Below are 19,977 nucleotides of genomic sequence, written 5' to 3'. Positions count from 1 at the left end.
CTGGGAGCGTCCAGCAGCAGGAGCGCTCGCTGCTCTCACTGCTGTAAAACACAACAGCGCGGGGCATGTCCTGACATAAAACGTGGGGTACGGTTCTAAATGTTAGTTACTGACCCCTCCATTCCCACATCCCGGAAGGTGATGTTCCTCAACTAGACAAATGTAACCGTTACAGGCTCTGTTCTTTCGCAGCAGCGTCCTGGGCCTGCTGACTCCATGCAGCCCCCTCTTCCCCAGGGCCGGGGAGACCTTTCTGAGGGAGGGAAGAAGGCACAAGCGCCTTAGCAGAGCTGCCGTGAGCAGGGTGAGGGATGAGACCAGTGGTGCCGCCGTGTTTGCCTGCGCCCTGGCAGCCGCGGCTGCTGTTCTGTAGGGGGAGGAAGAAGCACAACTGGGAACCAGGGTTTCAGTTCGGGGAACACCTGCTGGGCACCTCCCCCAGGCCCCCTTAGCGAATCATGTGCTGCAAGCCGTAACCCCGAGGAAACTGCAGCCTGGGCGGCTTTTCCCGCTGCTGTACCTGCACGCAGGATGCCAGCCCTGGCGGGGGGCTGGAACTGGATGATCTTTAAGGTCCCTTCCAACCCAAACTATTCTATGATTCTGTGTAGGAGTATCAGGCTGGCTTGACTCGGCCTGAGATGTGTCTGGGCCGCACGGCTCAGGGCTCACCCCTGCGCTGCCCCGAGTCTGTGTCCTAGAGGGAAAAGAGCCGCTACAGCAGCGCTGCAGGAAAACCCAAACAGAACAGTTATTTCATTTTTTATTTTAGATCTGCAGTTACAACTCCCGAACAGCTGCTACAAAAAAAACCCTGCGTACAATAACCAGAGTTAAATTTAAAAGCAATCAGTCATTTTGCGTGAAACAAACCAAAGGCTGCGCCTGGACGGGAGGGCTGCCTTTTGTAAATCAAGTGATCAGAAACAATGAACGGAAGAAGGACAGAGAAAGGTCTGGGTTTCTTCTCAAAAGTCATTAATATGGAAGCAGAACAGAACCCCCCGGCAAAGAAATCTACCTAAACCTGGGGTTAAATGTTAGAACTTTGTTAAAGAATGTTGGGGGGTTGGGGATGGAGAAAACTAAAATCTAGTTAGGCTCCAACCTTACAAAAAAGTGTATTTAGTTGTAGTTAAGTGTAGATTCTTCAAGTCAGTGAACCCCTTCCTGTTCTAATTATCACAGTGATTAGAGAAAGATCATGTTTTTCTACTGTAGTAAAATGCCAGGGTGCTGCGGTGCTTTCAGGAACGCTCAGAAGTCAAATAGCTGCACGTAGGCTTTTTAAAATCAAAGCACATGAGGAAGTCCTGTAACAAACCCAGGCCTCATGCTTCATCTGTGATGTCATCCCTCCTCTTAGATGTCGTTTACATTCCAGTGAGAGGATAAGGTACATGGGACAAATTTTTGCATGTAAAACATCACTGTACAGTATTAGAAACAGTGGGTTTGAATTTATAAAAACAGGTAAAACACTGTTGCAGCAAGCCTAATCTGATTTCCCATTTTTCACCTGCCCGGGGAGCATCTCCAGAGCTGGAGCGAGCGCGTGGCCCGGCCGTCCTGCTCTGCACCTGCCACCTCCCGCCTGTCAAATCCAGCTGCCCCCAGCAGCCCCGATCACGCCACATGCCCCCGTTGCCCTTCCAGGAGCAGCAGCTCCTCTGAGCAGTAACAAGACACAGGCGGGGGGCAGGGAGCCCTCGCTGGAGTCGCTGCCCCCCAGCAGGCAACACAGAGCTGCTTGCGTAGCGACCGTCCTCCCCTCAGACCACGGTAACTCTCAGTGGAATGCAAAGCCGGTCAGTACTGAAATCCCTACAAATGCAATGAACCTGTTAAGAACACTGTTTAGTCGCTACAGATAAAGGAAGTATGAGACAAAACAAAGACAGTTCTTGGACAGTTGGATTTTTATGAGAAGCCTCTTCTGTTTGCCAGTGAATGTTGTCGCAGTTGCCCGTTCAGCCCTAAACCCTCTCAGTCTAACTACAGTAGTACTGCATCCTGTTAGTCCGTTGTCTTTTCCGTGACTGAAATTCTTCAAAGAAGTGCTGAATATCTTCTCTTTTAACCACCTGGGGAAGCAATAGGACACTCCAGTTGTAGTACAGGAATTCAATTGAATAATCCTTTTTTTTCTTGCCTGCATCCCGCCCGTAAGACACACAACAAAGCCTGTAAAAGCGAGTATCCTGAACTCCCTCCGCCACAGCCAGCCACGCAGCTTTCCTATCATACCCAAAGGAAATGATTAATGCCCAAATTCATTGTAAGAGAATACAAAGAGGGAAACCAGCTTCCCACGGGCAGAACAAGCGCATGGAGCAAAGTTCTTGAAGTATTTTTAAGGGGTTTGATCACTCGCTTTTATCATTAAAAAAATGAAGGCAAGATTTTCACTAGCTCACTTCAGACTTACCACAATGTAACTAAGAATGGTGATCTAGCAAAAAAAAGCCAACAAAATGCATGTATTGATTAATAAATAGCATGCAAATTCCTTCAGAAAACAGCTGGTAAGACTCTTTGCTAGTATTTAGTCAGTCCTTACTCTTCTAAGGGTTTAAATTCAATCTAAGAAAAAACATTAAGGGCAAAAGCATTTTTCCCCTGGATACATTTCCTAGTACTTTATAGACAGATTTCAGCAAGGTCCCCATTACCTCGCAACAATGCCAGTAAAGAAATACAACTTTAAATTCCAATCAAATCAGAGGTTTCTGATTTCTATCACAGTGCCACCAACTCCCAGAGACAGGAAAAAAATGCTGTAATGTAGCATCGCAGTATTCAACACCCTCCCCTCAACACATTTTAAAACACATTTTCTGGCAAACAAATTCTGCAAGTTCTGTCTTACCGTTCCCTCATCTGCAAATCTCCTGAGATAGTCGGTCAGTTCTGTCTTTAGATCGTTGTATTCTAGATAGAGAAGCGAAGACAAGGGAAAGAAAACAAATAAACATGCAGGTTTTGTTTAACACAGGCTCAAAAAGAAGAGCTTGTTCTCCTTCCTCCCCATTGTTCATTACAACTTACTTGAGAATCAAGGTTTGATCTGCATTATTAATAATAGCAGTAAAAAGAAAGGCAAGTCCAGGTAAACACGAGAAGCCTAACAATTTCCACAGCATCTAGTTCCTCGATGCATGTTAAAGTTGCAACAGGCCAGAGAGCACAAAATTATCTGGAGTAATCCTGACTGAGGCGTGCGATCTCGTAGTCTTCTACATGTTACTTCAGAAACAGTTTGGCACCACACTGCAAGACTTGATACCAATCTCCTACAGGAAACTGTTCACTGAAAGTGCTAAGGCAGATTATAAAAAATAAGTTGTATTTACCACAGATGAGTTCTACTTGCTGAACTCTGTTCATGCTGTTAAGGGTGTCCATTAAAGGATCTCTTCTCTCTGTTTCTTGGTCACTGGTACCTTTATTTTCGTAAGCCAAGACAGTGTCACATTCATCTGTCAGGAACTGGACTTCAAGCTCTGAATACATTTTCTGGAGAATAATGCAAAATTTACTTTTACATTACAAAACTTCTCATGCGGGAGATGCTCTTGCCCAATCCTTTTTATGTTCAGTATCATAAATAAGAACTATAAAAATAATAATGTAAATTTTGTATCCAGCATCTCATGCACCTCCCCATAATGACTTCCAAAGCAACATTAGATTTAAGCAGCAAAGAAAGAGAATACAAATGTTTAGAAGCTCCTTCACGCTGTATTAATTCCAAAGGATCTGATGTGTTTCTTCATGTGGGGTGGAGTGGGGTATTAGGTGTTTATATACACATTAAACATTTACACATATTTTCTTTACGAGCTTCCCTTTAAAGATGCCCTGGGAGCTCCTCCCCGCCTCCCCCACCTCAGTGATGGTAATGAAGAGAGAACACATACCAAACACTCTTCACAGGTGCATAATTTGCTTCTCCAGTTCGATGGCCAAAAGGTGGCAGTATCTTTTCTTGAAAATTGCTTGCTTTGGAGTTCTTTCAGCTTGCAGACTGGCTTCTCACTCTTAGTAACTACCTGAATGAAAATGAGTGTTCAGTGCCCTATAACGTCACTTCAAATGCAGCCCGTTGTTCCCAGCATGTCATTTTCCTTGTGCAAATTTTTCCCTTTGTCTCAGACATGCTTATTTTATAAACAACCTGGATCACCATTTTATCCACACCACAATTCTGAGGTGGCTTTTGCAGTTTCCACAGGAAGTGTCTGTAGCAATTTACTGCAATAGCCATAAATGTTTAAGAAAAATGAGCTGCACAACGCACAATACATATGTATTAGAACAAACTCAGAAGCCACCTTCTCGATAAAGCCAAGTGGCTGATAAGAAGGGACAGATCTATCTGCAAACAGGAGTTACACTCTACAAGCATGTCCCACAGCCTGTGCTGTGCACCTCAGAGACCAACTCTGCTGTATCAGTGACTGAAGAGGCACACAGAAACAGGCTGAAAGCATTTCTCTCTTCACTGAGCCTATACAGAAGGAGGCAGCTGTACTTCACCTATTATCAGCACCAAGATGTAAATACAGAAAAATCGGTCAATTTTACCTCCGGACAAGCAGACCCAGAGCTAGTGGATGGTTCATTAAACTGATCCATTTGCTTTTCCTCCTTCATTTCCTGATGTTCTGCTCCACTTTCTTTTTTTATTTCTTTTTTATGCTCTTCACTTTCCTCAGCCTTCAGGACAATCCCTTCTTCTTCAAGAGAGTTCACTTTGGTCAAAGCAGGAACTGGAAGATACACACCCACGTAAGTGAAAATACTGCGCCAGAAAACACACAGACTACCACAGACACTCTCTCTGCTTTCCAGTGCAGCACTGAAGAGCACCAAGATCACCTCATACACTGCAGGGTCCTGAGGATATTCTACAGCTGCCCAAAGACACAGTGACTGAAGTATACAAAGAAAACACTCCCCTCTTCACCACTGTGTTCTTCACCTCCCTCACTCCTATTCTAATACTCTGCTTCCCAAAATCTAAGCCCTAGGAGAGGAGAAAGGGCACCACAAGTTCTGATATTTCTGAAGCTGCTTGTCCTTCTTGACACCCCTTGACAGCTAATGGCAGGCCCAGAAGCTGTTGAGTATTTTTATGCTGACTTTGTGTCAGTCCTTTGTTTTCTCTAGACACACACACCAAAAACTCTACGACAGATAAACTACACTAACCACATCCTTATCTAAAACAATTTTTTCTTTTGATGTCAGTTCAAATGTGTGCCCTGTGACATAGCTGGTTAGAAGGAGGAAAAGCAGAAACAAACAAACAGAACATTCTGTACTGTATTTACATTAGAACAAAGAGAACTCCAGGTATGCCCACTTTGAATCCTTAAAATACCACTGGAATTTCTGGCACATAACAGACAGTCACCAGTTGATGTAAGCAACATTTAGCAGAATTTGTGAAAACAGTTCTTCAGAAATCAAGACATTGGCCCTTCTGATCCCACAGAGACCACATAGCAGACAGGCCTGGCATGAACGCAGGGAACACGTGTCTTAAGCACAGCCCTGGCTCTACTCAGATTAAGGTTTTACACATTAATTTCAGGTCACGCTATCATTCACTCTTGGCTGCTCAGAGCCTCTTAGACTCAGCTGTTTGCTTCATTGCCTCCCTTAGGATGGCTCTTCAGTTCTTTGATCCAGAAATTAAGTTCCTTGAGAAAAGTATTATATCTTCATCCATCTATGTGCTAGCACATCTTTGATAAAATAAATAAAAGAGTGACCACCACAGGTTTAAGATTTAGAGACAAGAACTGCATTTTTTTTACATAACAGTTACTGCAGCCCTGCACATTCCACTGCTGAAGGTGATTGTCCAATACAATGAATATCACTTCTCCAGCAACTTAAGCAGTATTATGTCATTGATCAACCAAGTATGAGAAATACATAGAAACGAAGCATTGGCTCAGATATATTAAATTTTCTTTACCTGCTAATTGTGATGCATAGGCCCACAGGAAAGGGCAGTGCTTCATGCAGGTTTGGCACACCATTTCATGGAAGTCTCCACTGTCAGGGGGGACCGCGCCAAGATGCTACCAAAAAGAAACAAGCACGAAGCAGTGAAATGTTTGCTGCAAATTAACAGACTCAATTCTAAATTTAGAGAAAGTAAAATATCAACTGCCGTCATAATTTCAGCACAAGTATACACTCCTGCTAATCTTCCACAATGATTATCAGTATAACTTAAAAACTGGAAAGAGCTGATAAGAATTCCAGGGGAAAAAAATGAAATAATTCTTTGTCTACAGCTTTTTATGCTTTCTACAGAAATCTCAGTGCTCTTTGTCTCATTTATAAACATTATTCTTCAGAACTGTCCTAAACATAGAACAGATGAAGATAACTATTGCACACTGCATATACAAACTCTTATTTTATTCAATAAATAATTTAAATTATTAAACTCTTAAATTATTTAATTTATGATTACTTCCTTATGTGTAAGAGATTTTAAATCTTCATATTGAACCCAAGAACAAAGCTCTCCATAAACTGGTGAGAATTATTTATGCAACTAAAGCACTTAACAGCTTTCTTTTGAAAAGCATTCTTGCAAAGCTCATAGAATGCAGCATAGTATTCTTAATACACACATTTATACAAAAGAATCCCATAGTTCATCTACAGAACCCATAATTGAGGCCAATCATCTCTTTTTTTTAATTCCTTGATCCTGCAGCTTCAAACGTGGAATTTCACTTGTGCCCTTCAAGGCACAAAGAGGCTGAGTCCTTAATGCTTCCATGTTAAGTAGGGCATGTACTGAAGTGCTGAGCTGCTTTTAAAAGATTTTGCCAAAGTTCATAATCAGGAACCAAGTACACAGTTTGTTCCTTGCTGTTTCATATAATTACAGTTTAGAAAGCATTCTTTTGAATGAAGAACTAATCAAGTAATTGATAATGATGTGCCTCAGTAAGAATCTTCTCCTTGACGATTCCACTGATTAGAATTTTCCAATTAAAGAGATGGTTATACAGTTGTTACTTTATTCTCCAGCAACCTTCAAAAAGGTAGAACTCATCACAGGTTTTTTTGGACTAGATTGGACAGCAGTGCAAGATTAAACCGTCAATATTCTTTTGCACAGGATGAAAAGAAACACCTTTGAACTCAGGTAATAATCTTTTGAGAACTGCAGCAAACCTTCCCAAGTAAGAATAACCATACAAACTTAACCAACATCAACTTATTCATAGGAATAAGGGCAATTCTGCTACTTATAGTTTCCTTACCCTTCCATGGAACCAGTCTTCACAAACTATGCATTGGATCATCTCATCTGGAATCTAGACGAATGGCCATATTATTAGCATTAATAGCAACCTCCAGAATCTTTCGTAAGCCTCGAACTGCAGTATTATGCACAGCCTGCCCAAGTGAATTGCATTTCCCTCTTCACCCACCCACAGGGAGCTGCCATTACCAAACTGTTACAGCTTCATTAGTCAGTTTGCTTCCCTAAAGTTCAACAGCATGTGCAATTTGTCTGCGTAATTTGTCATATTATCAAGACTGTGGAAAGTCCCATTTATTATTGCAAAATGAATTTTCCCAGCAGAGCAAGACATTCTCACACAAAAGAGCTGATAGAAGTTAATATACTATTGGTATCTTTCTTCCTGTAAACAGAAATGAAGAGGCAGCTTAGCAAAAGAAAGATATTCATACTCTTTACATTATACAGGAATGCCAGAATCCCAACTTAACTGTCCATAATATGGTACGGTAATGTACAAAATCCCTTGTTATTAAACAACTATTAATGATTTCTTTAGAAATGTTCAGTTATCTCTGAACTTCAGGAAGGTGATTTTATAAAATATGTTTTTGTATTTGAAAGAATTGTGCCTTCCTTATTCGTTACATCACTTGACTTAATACAAAAGCTTGTACGTGCAAACATCAGGTGGAGGAAAAAGTGTCCAGACTACCATAAAGGAAAGCTAAAGCCAGTGCTACAGGACAGACTCTCCCCATCCCAGAAGCCTTGTCAGAGCACTGTTGCAGGCACGAGGAAGCAGGTTCTGGTCTCTCCTAATAAGAGCAATGCGTCTATTCTGTGCTTGCCACATTTCCCAAGACAATGAGAAACACCCCCCCTAAAGAACCCCTGTAACTTTAGAGACAGGAAAGCAGAGATGATTGCAGCAGCATTTTGTCCAAATGATGGTTTATCTTCCCTGCCTGTACTTGAGACATTAATATATTCTACCATTTAAAGAAAAACCGATACAGTAATTATTTTATACAATACACGACAACCAAAAGCAATATGGAACATATGATTTCTTGAAGTGGGATCTTCCCTGTAAAGCAACTCAGTGACCACCCTTTGCACAATGTTTTGCATAAATTCCATCTATATATGATTACTACTGTTTTCTGTATTTCTTACCTCATCTTCAGGATCAGGATAAGGTCTTTTACAAGTACAGTATAGTCCATAGAAATTATCATTATACTTATTTCCTGAATTCACCTTGCTCTTATCCTAGGAGGAAAGGAAAAAAGTCTAAATGGACAACAGTGAAAAAACACACGAAAATATGTATAATCTAGAAAAACCCAATTCTTGTTCCATTTTAATTCCTAAAAGCAATCATTATACTCATCAGCTTGAAGATCTGAACAGAAAGATAGAATCCAGACATGTGCTACACAGTGAGCAGCAGGCAAGGTACCTGAGGAATACTGAAGTTCAAAACAAAAGAGGAGAAATAATCTTTCCATCTCTGAAACAACGGGCAGCTGTGACGTTTGTTAAGCTACTGCTAAACTAAAACGGTGTAGGAGTTTTGATCACCAACCATGCCCACATGCTGCCCTCAGAACAACATCTGTAAATACATTGTGCACTTCCCCTACATCACTTTAAATATCCAGACTGTGATCCAACTCAAATTTTCTTTAACCTTATCACTGAGCTTCCACTAAATTCACGCCATAAAAGACTCTCTCCACAAGACAGGATTAGCCAAATTACAAAATATGCTGAATGAAAGTTAATTACAGGTAATCCTATTTAAAAATAAAAAAAAAAAACCAACAGCTAATACAGCTGCAGCCACAGGGCTTCAGCACTGCAGGTAGTTGCAGCCTAGGGCCACTACTGGCCCCTGCAAAACCAGCGGTTAACGCTTTCTACTGCAGTTCCGACAGAGGAAGAATGGACGACGTGAACACCTGGCACCCATGAAGTCAGACTAATGGATGGATGCTGAAGGTTACCTAATCTGTACAATTGACTTTGCACAGAACTGAAGGAGGAGGAACAACCATGTGATCCATTTCATGGGTTCAAATGAGAAACAGTAAAATCTTTGAATTGTCACAGGTACCTCTGCAGTGGTCACTGGACTGTAGCTTGAGGCTGACTAGCTCTGGATCCATCCCAGTTCCACCAAAACAAAATGGGCATATACAAAACCACTTGTCGTTTGTACATTTGGACTGCTATTACCTTGAGAGCAGCAAGCCAAGCAGCTTCCTTTTGCTGCCTCCCAGACGACTACCAAAATACTTAACAAGTCAAAAATGTCCACTGGGGGCCAGGAAAAAACTATCCCATCGGTAGGCTCTGGTGACAACCTACCCAAAAAGGCTAGGGCAATAATGCCACCACGATGAAGGGGAGGAAACTGTCCCTTTGACAGCAGCACAACCTTGAATTTCCTCAATGCAACTGCAAAACTGCACCTCTAACGGTTCTCCTGAAGCCCACTTAAAGTTAATGAGATGTATTAGTGTAGGCACCTCAACACATTTCTGGCATTTCACTAACCATGGATGCAGAACTGCTGCATTCATGGATGACAAGGACCAAAAATTCTCTCTCCTTGCAACATTTCCCTTTAGTTCCTCAACAGTTTTATCTCCTGCTGTAGTATTCCCACCTCGTTTAACTCACTGGGAAAAGCAGAGGCATTGCATAAGTCAGTATCGGCTGAGGCAAGGCACCAGCCTCCCAAGACTGTTATTTTGATTCTGTTCATATGAAACCTATGTCTGAACTTACTGGGAATAACTTGCACTGTAGATTTTTGAACTTGCTATTTCCACAGTCACAGCGGAAGTTCCTGGAAAGAAACATACAGCATTTCAGGGTTTTTTATTAACTGAAAATACATTTGATTTTGTGTTCATAGCAATTCCCAGCAGTTTCTTAGGAGCCATAGAAGTATTTTTGCAGCTATTTAAACAACAGCATCTGTGAGAACCAGCCAAAGGGCCATGCAGCCTTACCCTTCGCCCTCGCCTAGTGTTGTCGGCAGATCCCAGCTAATGCCATCATTGGTGACAGTGCTTGGCTGGGACACTGCAATGGCACAGCTAAACCTGAGTGCCCCAACTACTACACTCAAAACCACACGCAACTCTGTTAGCAAAAGAGGAGGATGAACTGGTTTGTTACCAAAGGCTGGATCCAGAAGGTAATTAAGGTCTTGTGCCCTATTTGGACACCAAGCTCTCACTTAAACAGGGCTGGCACGCCAAGCAAACAGGGAATATGGGTACCTCAGCAGCTTGTGCAGTTGTGCTGGAACTGGTGGATCACTGACATGTATCATTCTGAGAGGGAGGCACTGGGGAACGCACTGGCCACCTCAGTCCTAGCTCCGCAGCCCAGCACCTAGCAGGGTGCTGTGAGGAAGGTGCTTCTTGGGGAAGAGTGGCTGGAAAGCTGACTGGCAGAGAAGGACATGAGTTTGACGGCTAACAGTGTGCTGTGAGGGCCAAGAAGGCTTATATCAGAACTAGTGTGGCCAGCAGGACCAGGGATGTGATTCTGCCCCTGTACTTGGCATTGGTGAGGGCTCATCTTGAATACTGTGTTCAGTTTTGGGCCACTCACTATAAGAAAGACATTGAGGTGCTGGAGCATGTCCAGAGAAGGGCAACGAAGCTTGTGAAGGGGCTGGAGAACAAGTCTTACAAGGAGCAGCTGAGGGAGCTGGGGGCGTTCAACCTGGAGAAAGGGAGGCTGAGGGGGAGACGTTATCGCTCTCTACAACTCCCTGAAAGGAGGCTGCAGAGAGGTGGGTGTTGGTCTCTTCCCCCAAATGGCAGGTGACAGGATGAGAGGGAATGACCTCGAATTGCACTAGGGGAGGTTTTGATTGGACATTAGGGAAAATTTCTTCACCAAAAGGGTTACCAGTCACCGGCAGAGGCTGCCCAGAGATGTGGCTGGGTCACCACCCCTGGAGAGATTTTGAACGCGGGTGGATGGGGCGCTTAGGGATACGGTTTAGCAGTGAACAGGTACAGCCGGACCCGAAGACCTCAGAGGTCGATTCCATGGCCCCGCCCCCCGCGGTACCTCTTGGTGTAGAGCTCGAAGAGGCGGTGGGAGCCGTGGCACTCGTAGCTGCAGGCGAGGCAGATCCCCGCGGGCTCGGCGCCAGGCGGCGTGCAGGTGCTGCAGGCGTACAGGGCCTGTCTGCGCACCGCGCCCTGCAACACCGGCCCCGGCTCAGCGGCCGCCCCGGACGGCCCCGCCCCCGCGCAGTGACCCCGCCCCCGGGCCCGCCCCGGGCCCCGCCCCTTCTGAACCTGCTCCGTCTCCGCCTCAGCGGCGCCCCCCCCGCTCCTCCGGCCCCGGCCCCGCCCCGCCTCACGTCCTTGGCCCCGCCCCTCAGAGCAGCGACCGGCCCCGCCCCCTTGGCCCCGCCCCTCACGGAAGCACCAGGCCCCGCCCCTATCTGGACCCGCCCCTCCTCTCTCCGCAGACCCCGCCCGTGCCCCTCTAGCCCCGCCCCCTTCCCCTTGGCCCCGCCCCTCCGCCCACCCCCGCTCCCGGCCCCGGCCCCTCTCCCCGAGGCGCCCCCGCCCGCTCCCGGCCCCGCCCCCGTGACCCCGGCCCCGCCCCTCCCGCCGCGGTGCCCGGCCCCGCCCCCACCTGCGAGTAGCTGCAGCGCTCGTGGTCGCTGCCGCCCAGCACGGCCCGCGCCTCTTTCTCCAGCTCCTCGTTCTCCGCCAGCACCTCCGCCAAGGAGACCACGGGCTCCTCCGCGCCGCCCCCGCAGCCGCCGCCCGGCTCGGCGCCCTCCGCCGCCGCCTCCATCGCCGGGGACGCGAGGGCCGCGGGCGAGCCGAGGCGGGAAGGAGCGCGCGGCCGAGGCGCCAGGGGGCGCCACAGCGGAAGCGGAACCGCGGGGCGGAGGAGCGGGCGGCGGCGCGCGCGGCGGTCACGTGGCCGCGAGGAGGGGGCGCGGCGCGGGCGGCGGTCACGCGGCCGCGGGGCGGGGCGGGCGGCGGTCACGTGCCGGGGATGGAGCTGGTGGCCGAGCTGCGCGGGCGCGACGGGCGGACGCGCGCGGTGCGGGTCCCCTGCCCGGCCCGGGGCAACGAGGGCGAGCGGCTGAGCGCCGTGCGGGGGGCGCTGGCCGAGCTGCAGCAGCGCGTGGCGGAGCTGCTGGCGCCGCTGGTGCAGGAGGAGCGGGCGGCGGCGGGCGGCGGCGGCGGCGGCCGGACGCGCGGTGAGTGGCGGGGGCGGCGGGGCCGGGGACGGGCTCTGCCGCCGCGCCGCTCACCCGCGTCCCCTTCGACCCCGCAGGTGCCCTCGGGGAGGAGGACGGCGAGGAGGAGGAGGAGGAGGAGGGGGATGAGGACGAAGAGGAGGACGGCGGCGGCTTGAGCGCCGAGGACCCGCCCCCGAAGCGCACGAAGGTCCAGCGGCCGTGACGGCGGCTGCTCCGTGTCCGCCGCGGTCCCGGCCCGGGAGGGACTCCGTGACACGACCGGCAAATACAAAGCTGTCCCGCGAGCCTTCCAGCTGCCACGTCCTCGGGGACGCGTTTGGGTTTTCTTAAAAGAAGCGCACAATCACTTGCTTGGAAGAGACGTGGTTGGAAGAAGTCTGGTTGTACCTGTTCACCCCTAAACCGTACCCCAAGCACCTCATCCACCCACCTTACAACCCCTCCAGGGACAGTCACCCACCCACCTCCCTCGGCAGCCTCTGCCAGCACCCAATAAGCCTTTTGGTGAAGAGATTTTCCCTGATGTCTGACCTGAATCTCCCCTGATGCAACTTGAGGCCATTCCCTCTCATCCTACTGCCTGTCACTTGGGAGATGGGACCAACACCCACCTCTCTACAACCTCCTTTCAGGGAGTTGCTGAGAGCGATAAGGTCTCCCCTCAGCCTCCTTTTCTCCAACAACCCCAGTTGCCTCAGCCACCTCTCATAAGATTTGTTCTCCATCCCCTTCGCCAGCTTCATCTTTTCCAAGTCATACTAATGCTTCATGGGACTTAAACTTTTTAAATAAACTAAACTGGTTAAGAGTTATTTTTTCAGATATGCTCTTAAAGTGGCACAAAACAACTTTGTATGGAGAGAAAGCACTAGAAGACCACTGTAATATTCCAGATTAAAAAACACCTGTAGGATTATGTCCATTCCTCAATAAAAGTCATGTAGAGTCCTAAAGTGGCAGATTATTTTTGTCTGTTGTCTAACAGGTTTACTGTAGTCACCCATCAATCAAGGTTTTTTTCTGGAAAAGGTCATAAAGTAGTTTAAGAGAGTTGGAAATTTGCTTTCAAAAAATGCTCATTTTGTGACAATCAAAGAAGTGACATGTCAGTGTGATTTTGATAATCTTCAGTATTCTTCAGTTCAAAAATTGCTGTCCTCCAAATGTTTTAGTTGGGGTTTTTTCCCTCTTTATTTTTCTTTTTACGCAGTAGTCTATATAGTTTCTCCCATCAGTGATTTTATGTAGGTTGAAGTTCAGGCTTAATTGGTAGCCAAGTCAGAGTGAACACAGCTCAATCTGCCTAAGCAGAACTCTCAACATTGCCTAAAAAAAAAGCCAAGAAAAGAGAAGAGCAGAATTTTTCTTGTCTTTGCACAGAAACTAGAGGAAAGGTGGCAGGGTTCTATGCTGGTTGCTGTGGTTTATTGTAGAGTAACACCTGTAAGTACGTTACGCGTAACAGTGCTTGGCTGTATAAATGCGTGTAACCCAGTCCCTCTGCTACGGTTTCCTGTTCTTTCTTTGGATGATAATCCAGGATGTGGAATGCTGTTATGGTGACAGATGCTTCTTGCAAGGGGGAGGCTGTCAAGGCTTTCTGTATATTACTTTAATTCCCAGATTTTGTTTTGTGCATGGCTCTATGAACAGGCATAAAATGTTCTTGATGGCCAGTCTATAGAGCTGGCTGTGGAGTGTGAGGGTAGTTTTCTCTAGTAGAAATTAACAGATTTAATAGCATGAAAAACTCTTTTTTCCCCCATTTTTTATGTGTTTGCTGGTATAGTTTATTTATGTTTTATATAAAGCATCAAATCTTGAGACTTGAGTATGGAGAACAAAATGGAATAAAGGATGAATTTTTATAAGCCTGTAATTGTCTGCATTTGTTTGAAATGCAGTGGGTAGTTGGGAAAGAGGTTGAGTCAACATGTTGGACATCTTCATGGACTTCTAAGAAACGTACAGACCCAGTATTCTGATAGCAGATACGACAGAGGCATAACTGAGGAGAAAAGACCAATTGTGGAAACTAGGGAGTGTTAGTTGCTGAGAACTGAGGGGGAGAAAATTACACAGAAAAATCTTGATCTCTTGTCTGGCAGCAAATCTTGAAGTGATAACATGCTTAAAACATTTTCGGGTAGATGATTTATTGACGGAAGTGGCTTATCAAAACACAGCAAAGGCAACACGTGGTACACAAAACCAGCCTGATAAATGTGTCAGAAGGGTTCCTTCATGTGACCCATGATAAAGTGATGACATCTTTCATGAGTTCTGTTCTGCAGCTTCAAGCTTCAGCAGCTTGCTGTGGAGCTACATCTGAGAGCAGTGTTTCCCCTCTCGCTAACTGCAGTGCTAAAGACTCCCAACAATTGTGTGAACTGTGGGATGCCTGAAAAGCAACATTTAACATTGGACATTAATTTGTGGCCTTTGCATGTAAACTTTGTGTAAACAGTCCACTGGCACGTCATGGGCTGAGAACCTCTGGTCTACAGCAACAACCCCCAACTTTACTGGTGTGGGGGTCAACATGCAAAACTACAGTAAAGAGATTCTCTTCTCTGTCAGCCTGGATGTAGTAATGTGCTGGACCTGAGCTCCAAGAAGAGATCAATGAGCCCTGGGTCAAGAACAACCACTCAAGTTTTTTGCCTTTAAAGAACTGTTTCTACTCATTAGTGTGGAAAAGGGTACTGGAGCTTTGCAAGGCCTTTCACAATTAAAATTACTACTAGATAAAACTAGTGGTTTTCTTCCTTAACAAAACTGCAGTGGCACAGAACAAACCATCTCTGTGTTGTTTAGTATACTTTGTATGTCTGTCTTAGTTTTACTAGCCAGAGAGGGGCTAGATGGATCTCCTGACCAGTAAGGGAGGAGATGCTGGTATGTTTCTATTGAATTAAAAAAGCTCAAGTGATACTAAATTAAACTCCTGGTAGTATTTAGTTGAGAACCAACTACTTCTACTAGCTGCAAAACAGAACAGCACAAACATCACAGCAAGTCTCCTTCACACAGACTGACATTATATGACACACACTATTGTTACTGCTTTGAAATATTGAATTTGCTGGTTCAAACAACTTTGAGGCTAAATTCACGAAGGAACTTAACAGGTTGTAGTGTTCTGCATTTAAAAAAAAGAGTTGATATTTATTAGGCACTTGGAGGGTTCTGTGAGGGAAAGTGGGCAATCCCATTATGCCCAATAATCAGGGCATTGTCTAAAAGTGCAAGACCTTTCCTAGTTCCTAGGAAAGAGATTCGCTCTCATCATTTTAACTAATCCCTAATTCCCACTCATTCTCGTATACAAGTTAATTAATACACAAACTCCCAGAGAAATTAGTCTCTCTAAAATATGCAGTAATCTGGCAGATAGAACACGATAATGGATCTTGGCACTTAATATATGGTTTCTGTGTTAATACCCAGCAGGGTAAACAACTGAACACTGGTTTAGCACACATTCATTAACCAAAATTTACTGGGCTACTCCTGGACTTTGAGGACTGAAAGTTGAGCCAAAGTACCTTCTTGTGGCTGTGGGATGTTTTCCCTTTTCAGAGGAAACCTGTACTGTAAGTCTAGCTCTAAGGAGAGCTGACTCATTTCTTACAAATTAGCTAACCGATCAAGTTATTAAACTGCTTTCATGCATTAGGTCATGGGTAGAAGTTAGCATCCAAGACTGGTACATGAAAAATCAGCGCTTTTTAAAAACTACTAGTATAAGAAACTAGAGAGCATCCTTTTAGGAATGCAGTGAACCAGACAAGGCAAAATAAAGGGAGTTAAGCTGGAAAGTTTTGTTCCAAGGATAAGTCAATCTATTTCTAATTAAAGAAAAATCAGGCATGCAGTTCTAGTTTACTGCTGGAAGAAATGTGTTTTACAAGAAACACACTTTATCGCAACTTACCGTTGTCCGAGTTTGAAGGGCTGCAGCCTTACGTTAGGCTCTTCATTGGACCTGCCCCCTCACAGTGGGGTGGGAAGAACAGGCTCTCAGTATTCCTGAGACAGGAAGGGACTGTAGCTGAAGGTCAAGCAGCTACTGAAAATAACTCTCAAAACTGCCTAAAAGCAATGCCCAAGCAGCCTGACAAAACTTTACCTTGTGACACAAACATAAAAGAAACCCAGGGTAGATGGCAGCGAGATGAATGCTCATCAAACTTGTATTACAGCTACTCACTTTTTTGGCAGAAAATTAAAACCTCAGAATGATTACTAAGCTGGTAGAGGTTAGCAGTCTTCTGAGGTCTTCATTGCTGCCTCTATTTTTAGAGCTTCTGTTTTAGAAAGCTGCTCAAGATCAGGTCTGAGCTATTTAATTTCAAGCTAAAAGAGTATACATAAAAAGTACCTTCCTCCCACTATGTGGAAGTTGTGGCAATTCACCTTTTCTGTTCACTCAGGGAAAAGAACTAAGCAGATTTGTATAAGCAAGTTCTACCATAAGCTAGTCCTGCATCTTTTATTAATGCCACTGATGTAGAAACAGATCTGTGCCATTATCTGTCATTTACAATCAAGAAATAATTGAGAAGTATGGAGTCTTTAAAGAGGTTGTAAAATGTCTTTGATTGTCCCAAAAGCTTGTAGATTATGTCAGTTTGTGTTACAAGCAGTTAGATATCTTCTGTGACTGAGAACTACTTAGCCTTGACACTATCTAGAAATCTTCAGGATAACCAAGCTTAGTCATTTCACTGCCTCTTTTAAAAGGCTATAGCAAAAACCAATTTAATTGTTAATTTTGATAGTCTTTCATCTTTTCTTACTCCTGTTGTCTACTATTCCTATGCACTATATTAACAGTGTATACTAATTCTCTCCATTGCTGCTCTCCACCTCAAGCTCAATCCCTTACAGATCTAGCATTTGCTTCAATTAGATTCTGTGTCTTTCTGTAGTTAGTTGTAAAGCCAGCTTTAATCCAAGCACAGGCTTCTGATGGAAAAACATACAACCACATACCTCCATTCCATAAGTCACCGCCATGCCCAGCACATGTTCCATACCAGACAGCTTGGCTCATCGCCTCAGGCACGCTGATGATTTGCTAAAGGCCACATGCTTGCACAACAGACACTTAGGCAGTTCTCCCTACCCTTTCCTATTTTTGATGCTTCCTCTTAGGCTGCTCTTTAAATAACTTCATCTAGACACAACATAACTGTTTCAGTTTAAAAACTACAGCATCAACTTAAAACCAGTCCAGTTAGAGGTACCTCCCTGTTACACAAAGGTAGAGAAATGGCGGGATTCAGTTTAATCCAGCCAGCCTCACAACTTGAGGCTACGGCCAAGTAATGAGGGCACAAAGCCTAAAATGACAAGATCAACAAAACATACACACTAAGGAAAGGACAGGAGAATAAGGCACAGCAGCTGACTGCCAGCACTGCTATCTAGCAGCAAACATATGCACAAAAAAAAAAAAAGCCATAGATATATATCTGCATTAACAGAGTTCTGTTTAAAAACATTGGAAAGTTTTTATTTTATAGATAAATAGGATGGTGATTTTTAAAGTTAGGAAACAATACAACTTAAAAGCTCTGACTCCCAAAGATACTACAAATCAGAGTTTAAGCTTTATTCTTAATCCAGCATATTAAGATGGCAGCTTCCTCCTTTTCATATTGCACTTAGAACTTAAAACCCTCTCATAAAGGCTACATCATGTTTTCAGGTCCTAGCACCCATGCTGGCATTTCAAACCAGTGTCTCAAAATATCTCCAAATGCAAACAGAAAGTTTAAGGTATTGTAACTACCATGATTAAGAATAGCAACACTGAAAATAGTGTTCTTTTTCCAAAGCAAGAGAAAGCCCATTATCTCCAGGATTCCCTTAAAGTAGTCAGAAATGGATTAGTATTTGGGATGATCTGATACTGACAATCACATATAACTGAAATGATAATTAAGGAGTTCTGTTTATAATTGGTTTGGGCCTGCTGCTTTTGAAGAGCATATTTTGCACTGTTTTCATGTTCAGAAGGTTACTTCCATCACGGCTAGCTCAAAAATTTTGTTATTCTAAGAAGAAATAAAAAAGGAAATGAGGAATCACCAGATTAAACGTTATTGAAAATAGAAAATCCAGTAGTTACATTTAATTGTATGCCAAAGCAGCCCTGAAAAGCAGAGGTTGAAACTATGGTAAGAAACCTCAGTGGAATTTCAGTATGACTGAAAAAATTTGCATTCCTTGTATGAATGATAAGAATCTTACTTCTTCAAATTTCTGAAAGAAACGTGGTTATCTGTCTCAGAAACTGTTTCTAACACCCCCAAACCTAACACCAATTAACTTTCCCAAATTCAGTTTTTCCTAATACATCAGTGCTCCCAGAACATGGTTTTGCATCATGTCTGGAGGGAAAGGCAGCAAACTCCAATCACTTCGAATTTTATCAAAGGAGATTTCTATACATAGAAGATGGAAACACGAAGTTTTCTGCAGACCACAGGCCAACACCAGCATAGACTGGTTTTGACATTGTAGGAAGAGTTTGAAGTACCAGCCTCCAGGCCTATGCGACTCCTCACTGCCTACAACATAGTACTGATGTGTTCACTGAAAAAGTACGGTACCATAGGAAAAAAAAGTTCCTTTTTCCCTTTAAAGATAGACACAAACTTTATACTTTGCTTCCTGTATTTATATCTAAACTTATTTTATAGAAAAATCATTAAAAATCAGCACTGATGTAGATATTAATTACTTCAGAAAAAAAAAGGAAAGAAAAGAATCATGTTAAGTGCAGCTTTTATAATCATGTTCTGATTTTTCTCCTTTCCCATTTACCACAAAAGAAGTATCTTTGCATTGATTTTACTCCAACGGAAAACATATGAAATCACTTTTTTGCACAGCGGAGTAAAGTCATGGACCAGAAACTTATTTCCCCACAGGACATTTCAGATGGAGTGTTGCAATTTTGCATCATTAAGGCAAAATGAGGAATACTTCCATCAAGGGCTCTCCCACTCTGGCCATTCTGATAGACCCATATTTAAAAACCTTTGTAGTTCCTTTTTTTTTTTAAATAGAAAACAGTCACTCTCCTCATTGCTTAACAGTTTGAAAGAAAAGGCTCTTTCCAGCCTTCACTCAGAACTTCAGTCTTGTGATTAGATCAGGCATATGCAATCGAGTCAAACCAGCTACGGAAACTAGAAATTGAGCTAAGTGTCAATCAGTTGTAATCTACTGATCTGATTAGAGGCCTTCACAAATGTCTGATGACGATTGCAAATAACAGCCAAGCAGATAGGAATGATGCAATACCCAACAGTTTTGGGGTCAGCTCTTGTACAGGAATAGATGAACAAGAACATCTGTAAATATGGTATTAAAAATATTATAGTCCACAGCCAAAAAGGCAAGGATAGCA

At 44.3% G+C, this 19,977-nt stretch overlaps 2 protein-coding genes and 1 long non-coding RNA gene across 4 annotated transcripts; 1 reads left to right on the top strand and 2 right to left on the bottom strand.

Moving 5' to 3' along the window:
• Positions 1–749: 749 nt before the first annotated feature.
• On the bottom strand, positions 750–12,227 carry UBR7 (ubiquitin protein ligase E3 component n-recognin 7). 2 transcript variants are annotated; one of them, XM_069858664.1, is made up of 11 exons: positions 11,969–12,225; positions 11,390–11,523; positions 10,085–10,145; positions 8,465–8,560; positions 7,302–7,355; positions 5,990–6,095; positions 4,588–4,772; positions 3,921–4,052; positions 3,354–3,516; positions 2,870–2,931; positions 750–2,084 (listed from the first exon to the last, which is right to left on the bottom strand). In XM_069858664.1, exons 1-11 carry the CDS (start codon positions 12,131–12,133, stop codon positions 1,992–1,994), a joined length of 1,251 nt encoding a protein of 416 aa, XP_069714765.1. In that variant the 5' UTR covers positions 12,134–12,225; the 3' UTR covers positions 750–1,991. The 2 variants fall into 2 exon arrangements, with proteins under 2 accessions (XP_069714765.1, XP_069714767.1); XM_069858666.1 differs by lacking the exon at positions 7,302–7,355 and having other exon boundaries at positions 11,969–12,227.
• A 101-nt stretch (positions 12,228–12,328) lies between these two features.
• GON7 (GON7 subunit of KEOPS complex) lies at positions 12,329–13,504 on the top strand. Its single transcript, XM_069858663.1, has 2 exons — positions 12,329–12,548; positions 12,626–13,504. The coding sequence occupies exons 1-2, from the start codon at positions 12,341–12,343 to the stop codon at positions 12,751–12,753; spliced, it is 336 nt and encodes a 111-aa protein (XP_069714764.1). The 5' UTR covers positions 12,329–12,340; the 3' UTR covers positions 12,754–13,504.
• Positions 13,505–14,690: 1,186 nt separating this feature from the next.
• On the bottom strand, positions 14,691–19,772 carry LOC138721507 (uncharacterized). Its single transcript, XR_011337565.1, has 3 exons — positions 17,550–19,772; positions 16,489–16,583; positions 14,691–14,952 (listed from the first exon to the last, which is right to left on the bottom strand). It is a non-coding gene; the product is annotated as an uncharacterized lncRNA (long non-coding RNA).
• Between the last annotated feature and the right edge of the window lie 205 nt (positions 19,773–19,977).

The sequence above is a fragment of the Phaenicophaeus curvirostris genome, chromosome 5 (assembly GCF_032191515.1).
Source record: "Phaenicophaeus curvirostris isolate KB17595 chromosome 5, BPBGC_Pcur_1.0, whole genome shotgun sequence".
In the NCBI taxonomy this organism is placed as follows: domain Eukaryota; kingdom Metazoa; phylum Chordata; class Aves; order Cuculiformes; family Cuculidae; genus Phaenicophaeus; species Phaenicophaeus curvirostris.
Note: the sequence above shows the minus strand (reverse complement) of the source record. Positions and strands in the feature narration are given on the sequence as shown.

Coding starts and splice junctions, on each gene's coding strand:
- GON7 (XM_069858663.1), top strand. CDS start 12,341: ATGGAGCTGGTGGCCGAGCTGCGCGGGCGCGACGGGCGGACGCGCGCG. Junction 12,549..12,625: donor CGGCGGCGGCCGGACGCGCG/GTGAGTGGCGGG, acceptor TCGACCCCGCAG/GTGCCCTCGGGGAGGAGGAC.
- UBR7 (XM_069858664.1), bottom strand. CDS start 12,133: ATGGAGGCGGCGGCGGAGGGCGCCGAGCCGGGCGGCGGCTGCGGGGGC. Junction 6,096..7,301: donor AAGACTGGTTCCATGGAAGG/GTAAGGAAACTA, acceptor TCTTTTTGGTAG/CATCTTGGCGCGGTCCCCCC. Junction 3,517..3,920: donor GCACCTGTGAAGAGTGTTTG/GTATGTGTTCTC, acceptor ATTATTCTCCAG/AAAATGTATTCAGAGCTTGA.